The following is a 7,869-nucleotide window of genomic DNA, read 5'->3' as shown; positions in this document are numbered from 1 at the left end:
TATATATATATATATATATATATATATATTCCCTGTCTTGTATATTATGAATGTTTTCTACGCACATGTATATTAGTATTTTCTGTTTTTGATGTATATATCTCATTCTTAAAATAAACATTTTGCAATCACTTGAAAATGTATGTGTCTGTACGTCCTAATACGAAAAAATATAGTCTGAATTTTCTTTCATTTATTTCGGATGCTTACGTACATTTGTAAGATTTTATATAAGATATACAGGTAAGAATTTACGTTTGGAAAAAAGGCATGCATTCACTTGTTTATATCATTATATATTCAAACAACCAGTAAGATATCATATGAAGTAATGAAACAAGAGTTGTCTTTCTTTTCTTACAACAGTAATACTAAAGTTTAAAGCTGACGATTAATTTGTGATTGTGTTCCAGTTTTGCGTTCTCTTTGTAGCATTCTGCAAGAACCACTCAAGGAAAGGCCTACACCCCTAAAAGAATATTTATAACTTGTAATAAAATTTAATCTTTTGTTCATTTGCATAAAATGAATATTGCTTAAAGTGATTTACAAGTAAAATTTTCTCTTTAATATATTCACTTTTTTTAAAATTATAAATCGATTAATAATTATGCAAAGAATAAGTAAATCAAATTATATCTATGAAAGCAGACACGTCTCTCAATTGAATTCTGACACATTTGTTCTTCAAGTTCAAGTTCAATTTATCCACCCAAACCGAAATATCGGCACATGGGCTTCATTAATAACATATATACATTATATACAATCTGGACAGAGTACATATACAAAACAAAAAAAATGTCAGATGATTGAAAAAGAAAATAAATAAATAAGAGAGTGGAAAATATATCAAGGAGGACAGGCAGCATCATATTTTTTTTAGGATAAACATACATAGTTTTTACAGAATTTTTTCGTTTTAAGTTGACATTAGTTCCATGAATTTAATAACAATCGGTCTGTGGGAATAATAATTGTCTAGGTAATTTTTTCTTACATTAGCTAAAGTTTTACATTCTAAGATATAATGAAACTCTTCAGCAGTTTGAGTATTATTACAATGTGTACAGATTCTATCACACAGTGGTATACCATACCATCTTTCAGTCTCTACTGGATGATGATTTGCAGTTCTAAATTTTATGAATATTTTTTTCTAAATTTAGGAGATAACATATCAATATAATATTCAGATCCAAAGTTTTGTTTTAAGATTCTGTAAATCTGTCCTTTTGAAGAATTATTTACGCCACTAGACCACTTTTGAATAAACTGATCTTGTAATATTGTTTTACAGTAGCAGTTATCCATTTATAATTCATATTGACACCCTGTTCAAAAAGAGAGAATACGTACGCGCAATTCCTAAAGCAGTCGTTTCTGTATGTAATAAAATCGCTTCCACAAACTGGTCTGGGAATAGCATTACACATCATCAAACATTCACAGGTTCCATCTTGTCTCTTGGGAACGCCTCTGAAACATTTTAAGTTCGAAAGAAAAAATTGCAAAATGAAAATCAAAAAGTTTATACATAATTTCTCTCTCTCTCTCTGTGTGTGTGTGTGTGTGTGTGTGTGTGTGTGCGTGTTGCAACGCTTTGTGAAATACCACGGTTTATGATGACGTTCTTCGACTTCACATAATTATCGATATGCACAACATCTATTCAGACTACTTTAAACTATTTTCCCAAAACTCTCTAAGAAGCTCGAAGTCCTTAAATATGATGTTTATGGTATTTATTATATTTTGTAAACCGTAAGATGCTTTGTATTGATAGAGTAGCAATTTTGTAAATTATTGGGCTTTCAGGTCTTTTTACTTTAAATTCAATCTTTGTCGTACTGTCAAAAAATCAGGTTCAATCTTTTTGAACAATTAAAGGAGGGTCGTATATAACGTCATGCTATCAACTGCCTTCCTCAGAGAGAGAGCAATGAAGATGGTTGTCTTTGAAAAATTTATATTAAGCATAATAATTAAACTTTTCCTTAACTATTGGACATAATTACGTAGTAATCTATAATTAAAAATTGATCTTTCAAGAAAATCACTTTTTCATTGTTTTACATTTTTAAAATATGTTTCATTGAAATCAGACCTTTGAAATTATATTGATAAAAAAATTAAGCTGGGGACTTAGAGAGTGCAATATAATTGCTGATAGGCATTAAAAGTTTATTATCACTTACCAACTTGATAAAAGACCCTCTTTTCAAAATCTGAGAACAATCAATCTTTAGATAATTTATGCGCTTCATGCTTATTTTTTTTATTTATTTATTACTATTTAACCATAGTTTCAAATCCATCTTATTATTAAAAACATAAAAAGCAACTAAGGAATGAATATCAGGTGTTTTTTTTATCTGTTGATTCTAATTTTTGGAGTATACCGCATAGCGGGAATTTTAGCAGGGTACGACATGTAACTTTGGTTTATTTTAGCGGTTTTGAACAACCCGCTCGAATTTTAATCGCTAAATTTGCACTCTTGTGTACATGTACTGAATAAAAGAAAATTTACTTTGATCAGCTTCTTGTTAAACATCTTAACTTTCAAATGGTATTGATTTTTACATAATCCCTTGCCTAAATCGTATTCAAAAATTTCCTGCAACGTCGTGGAACTCTGTCTCCGCCAAAAAAATTCTCTTGGCATACCTTTGGACAAGCAAAAGGCCAAATTTTACACCCTCTAAAGAAACCCGCTTTGTGGTATGATACTTACGCACAGTTCATAACACATTCATTGATGTACGTTTGTCCGTCTACACCACACACACTTTTCTTTGTCAGTGGACATTGACATGGACAAAGATAATTCATCTTCATATCTTTATCCCTGGAATAAAAATTTATCTTATTTTACATAATAATCAGACCAAGCGACATTAAGTTCAACTTTCAATTTACTTGAGTCAAGAATACCATTTCTATTTACGCAGGTAAAAGCATATGATAAGCTGTAAAATGTATAATATTTAGTTGAGTGCCATTACAAGATCTTTTTGTAATATAATATAGGACCTTGTAATATGTTAATCTTATTTTAATCCCTGTTAAACATGAAAGATTGCATCTTTCTCCCCTTCCTTTTAGAATATCCACATACTTTATTATTGGGTTCCTATTCCATACCTACACTGTAGAAAACACTTGTTTGTATAGGTTTTTCCGTCTGCTCCACAAACAGGGTCATAAAAACGGGTACATTTACAATGACAAAATCCATCATGCTTCTTTAATACCCCACTGAAAAATAAGATAGTAGTCATACTATCGTACATCTCACTATTCACCAGTTCGAGGAATGAAGATAAAATATCTAATGAAAGAAACTGCCAAGGATAAGAAGTTCCTTGAGTGAAACAAACTCTTACACGCAATATCGTATGCAGTCATTGGAATAGGTTTTTCCATCCGCACCACAAACGGGAGAAAATTCAGATCTACATCCACAAGGTTGCTCTGAAATGAAAAAGTAACGTGTTGCCACTAGATGGATGAGTGTTCGCAGAAATTATTAAGAACTTTTAATGATACATTTATCCAAAATGTTAGAGTATTAACATACATTATGGTTCAACATGACTATTTTATTTAATGACAATACCCCCATTTTCTAATGATACATGCAGATTTCATGGATAGCATCCAATTTATTTTATACATTTCCTGTTGTCTGCTGTTGTTCAAAATTACTGCTATCGTAAATAGAAAGCCTATTTAAGATATGTATTAGCAAGGGATTGTTAAATCTGGTGGTATTTCTGAAACTCCGATGATTTCACCGTCTACTTTGTACTGTGTGATATAAAATATTAAAAAAGAAGAGGAATTTAGTTAAGGGTAAGAATTTATAGGCTTAGTAAACTAACATTCACACATCAAAAAAGGCTTGGATGTTTGCTCAGTAAGACCAACACTAAGTGTAGAAAATAGGGTTTCATTTCTAGCCCTACCAGCTCTTTCGCTCTGTCAAATTCCTTTCCATTTTTCAATATTTTGTCCCACGTGAATCAGTTGTAGACAGTGGAATACTCAGTACATGTATTTCAGAAGTATCGCTAGTTTTGCCATTCTTTGATAATTAATATCTACAATAGGCGTTCCTTTTTCAAAAGCACTCATTTTGAACATTAGCTATCGACCGGAAGTGTACAAAGAAAACATTAAGTTATTCATAAAAACTGCATAAAAAAAGAAAGCAAGTATTGTCTGATTTCAAAGTATGAATATTTTATTTTTAAAATATTTTGAAAAAAAAAACATTCCACAAAAAAAATTTCAATTATTTCTGTGTATTTATATTTATGTATTTATTATTTATATGTAGAGAAAACGTAGATGGTTTGACATGTTTACTTGATTGTCCGTACATTATATTACCTATATGATATTACAAATGTCACCCTTATGGGAATAAAGTAAATAATTTCAAAAGTTACCAGCGAGAATTAGCTATGGTCATAACAATATCCAATATATCAAGATCAATATTGAGAAATAGAGGGAAAGAGAGAGAGGGAAATTTGACTTTAAAGAATCAATCTCATTGAAATCTGTTTTTGTATAATTTGTAATTTTTTTTTAACTTACTGAATTCGTAAATCATATTTACCAAAATTCGCACTGCAAAATGTTTACAATGTTTTGTTTTAAGTTTAGATCATCTTTCTAAAAAAAAAAGGTATATATTATGAAACTTTAATTACAACACAATGATGAAGCATTAAATTAAAAAAAAACACATCAAACAGAACAAATACAATAAAATGTGTATGTAAATGCAGTCAGTCCGTAATCAGTCCCGAAGGTATAGTTGTAAAAAAAAAAAAAAGATCATATGCAAATTAGTCACTATATTTACCTCCAGCTGTCGTGTTCAGAAAACACTCAGCTTTGTGAGGACATTGTGAATATCCACAATCTGAAGGAATTGATGAGCACGTAAATCCCCCAGGACAGTTTGTAAACTGTAAAAAAAAAAATCATTCAAGTTATCTCTGTGTGAATAGATTTCAATTTTCATTTCAGTTTTTACCCTATTTTAACTGAAAAAAGAAAACATTCATATTCAAACAGAATATTTTATGTGTATATTCAACAAATGTTACTGTTCCATTTTGATTAATATCTTAGTTGTATTACATACTTTATTTGCTTTTTTAAAGAATAGTTTTCTACATTTGATATTTGCTTAAAATTATGTACATGTATTTTTATTTTAGTAAATATGAAAATGATTTTAATCCACTATTCAAGATATAAAATTGTGGTTACAATTTGCAAAATCTGTGAACTATGATTGTTGTAAACATTAACATAAAAAATAACAAAATATATTTCAAAAAATTATCATTATTAAGATATAGCTTATCCCAATTCATTCCTACTCTTCAATGTCATAAAACTATTAATCAACAGAATGTTTTTATCAGGTAAAGAATGAAAAAGGAGGGACATCGACTGATCTAAAGAAAGATCGTCTGTAAATTACCAGACAAGGATCAGGAGCACATTGACACCTGGGACAACCAACTGGTAAGTAGCCGAAAGGACACACCTTGGCGGAACAGGTATACAGGCAAGGGATACTTACAGGTGCATCTTGAATGACAGTAGAAAGTGCTTAATGTAATATTCATATTTTATCTTTTAACACTCACTATACCTGACAAATTCCAAAAGTCTTTAGGTAGACACTTAAATTAAAAAAAAAATTGTATTATTTTTTATTAATTACTGAACATTTTAGGTTATCAAAAATCTTTATTTTCACCTAATTCAGTCAATTGCTTTTATTCCTTTGAGCTAAAGCAAAGACTTTGTTTTAAATGGGCAGCTATCAGGGGTTTCAATAGATAATATATCGTACACATGTATACCGAGAGCTTGCTCCATTGTCAAACATCTGATGTTGCATTTTAGCTCACGAGCTGAGTATTCTCAGCTTCGTATTTCTTAAAGTTTCTTAATTGAACATATTTTTAAAGTTCAATAAAATGCGAAGAAAGATATTTAAAGAAACCAAGTAACAGCTTCATTTTTTTTTCATTGCAAGTGATTCGTGTCATAATTTTCAAAGCAAAAATTCTCTGATTTAAATTGTGTTTAATTGCTGCGTCCGATTTGAATTATTTTTAAACAGATAGACTGGCTTGGAAAGGGCTAAATTTGTAAATGAAGCCTTGAACCAATTCAAATCAATCTAATTTTGGAATAACTATATTCATTTATAACGTGAGAACTTTCTCTTCAGTGGACATTATATATCCATCTATAGACACTATACCAATACCTTTCTCTGTTAGCAGTCTTATATAGAAATAAAACACCTTTGATATCAATGACCTCCAATTGCGTGCAGGACATCCGCTGTGTTTATTTCATGGTAATCAATTGCTGACATAATCTTTATCTTTTAAAAGCTTTGATTTTTTTGTAATAAGGATTATGCGTAAATCCTAAAGGAAATCGCTGATACACGACCTGACTGCCGATCGGAGACTTCCTTCAATATTCAGACCAACGTCTGGGAGTAGGAGTGTTTGATTAGAAGCAGATAGGTGCTATTGCCAGCTATGTTTTACAAAGGTTTTTACTGAATATTTTAAATTAAAAAGTTGTATCAATCATATTTCATTTTATTAGTAAATTTAGGAATATTAATTTGGGATGACTTAATTTGGAAGTCTTTCAAATTTATCGGGTTCTTGAATTCTTAACTTATATTTCACCTGTTGGCGAAGAGCCATCTTGCTTATTTTCAAGAGATTGAATGTAGGTTTGAATTTCATTAAAAGAAAATAATGACGAAATCTTTAAATAAGCAAAGGAAAAAAATTATCCATTCATCAAATTTAACTCAGAATGGACGTTTCTTTCATGTTTTAATTTTTGATATTTGCAAAATGGTGAAAAAAGAATTGTTCCTATAAAAATCATTTCTCAAAATAAGTGTCGAAGATAAACATCTACGCTCAAAGACAAATGACAGAAGACAGAAAATAAGTTTTAAAAATATATATGTCATCCACAAAAATCAACAATATAAAATATTATTATACCTTAGGAAAATGATATACAAGTAAACCAATTGAAAATGAATTTTAAAGTTCTTGAGATTTCGACATAAGGATTAATTTTATTCTTTGTATCAAATTTCTTACCTTGTGATAGTAAAAGCCTTGAGAATAAAACGAATGCAATGAATAACTCTGGTACTTTTAAAGATCTAGAAAGAAGTGTTGAATAAATTCCCAAATAAAATAGTGAATCTTTACATAGGCTCAGAATCAAACATTGAGAAAAGATACGATTTATTATTTTTTAAAAAAAAAAAAAAAATCAATTAAATTGTCAAAATACACATTTTAGGGATAATACGTCTATACTTACAGCATTTTTAAAGTGCATGTAACTCAATTACATCGTGTTATGACATGATCTTTTTCAATGCGCAATAAATATCAAGACAAGTGGCGTCTTCTGTTAATCTAAGATAAATCTAACGGCCAGTTGTTTTGACGATCATCAGCCCTCCAGCATTTCTCTCATTTAAATAATTTTGCTTCAATGTTAGCGGGAAAACTGAGAGCAGATTTAAAATTTTGCATAATTATGTAATTTTAACGAAATTTGTTTAATAGAATAAATTTGGGATGGTAATATTGCCCTGCCTTTTTTATAATATTGTACTCTCGGGAGAAATTGCAATGGGACTTGTCGTAATAATCGTTTAATTACTAAGAAGTGCATCTTTTACGGCATAATGTGACAACCTCAGTCATATTCTCCCAAGAGAATAGGGATCGATACTACAGATAGTGAACGACTTAATTTACCCAAACAGTGAAC

At 29.8% G+C, this 7,869-nt stretch overlaps 1 protein-coding gene across 1 annotated transcript; it reads right to left on the bottom strand.

The window, feature by feature from the left end:
• Nucleotides 1–211: 211 nt before the first annotated feature.
• On the bottom strand, nucleotides 212–7,496 carry LOC133185918 (serine protease inhibitor dipetalogastin-like). The gene is made up of 9 exons (XM_061321208.1): nucleotides 7,411–7,496; nucleotides 7,182–7,246; nucleotides 5,510–5,619; nucleotides 4,880–4,985; nucleotides 3,390–3,477; nucleotides 3,148–3,261; nucleotides 2,738–2,851; nucleotides 1,360–1,479; nucleotides 212–469 (listed from the first exon to the last, which is right to left on the bottom strand). Exons 1-9 carry the CDS (start codon nucleotides 7,413–7,415, stop codon nucleotides 379–381), a joined length of 813 nt encoding a protein of 270 aa, XP_061177192.1. The 5' UTR covers nucleotides 7,416–7,496; the 3' UTR covers nucleotides 212–378.
• Nucleotides 7,497–7,869: the final 373 nt, after the last annotated feature.

Source organism: Saccostrea echinata, unplaced genomic scaffold, assembly GCF_033153115.1.
Source record: "Saccostrea echinata isolate AGI-Se365-2 ecotype Australia unplaced genomic scaffold, CSIRO_AGI_Sech_v1 ptg000012l, whole genome shotgun sequence".
Taxonomy (NCBI): Eukaryota; Metazoa; Mollusca; class Bivalvia; order Ostreida; family Ostreidae; genus Saccostrea; species Saccostrea echinata.
Note: the sequence above shows the minus strand (reverse complement) of the source record. Positions and strands in the feature narration are given on the sequence as shown.

Coding starts and splice junctions, on each gene's coding strand:
- LOC133185918 (XM_061321208.1), bottom strand. Junction 3,262..3,389: donor GACTGCATACGATATTGCGT/GTAAGAGTTTGT, acceptor CTTATTTTTCAG/TGGGGTATTAAAGAAGCATG. Junction 1,480..2,737: donor GAATGTGTTATGAACTGTGC/GTAAGTATCATA, acceptor AAAATGTTTCAG/AGGCGTTCCCAAGAGACAAG.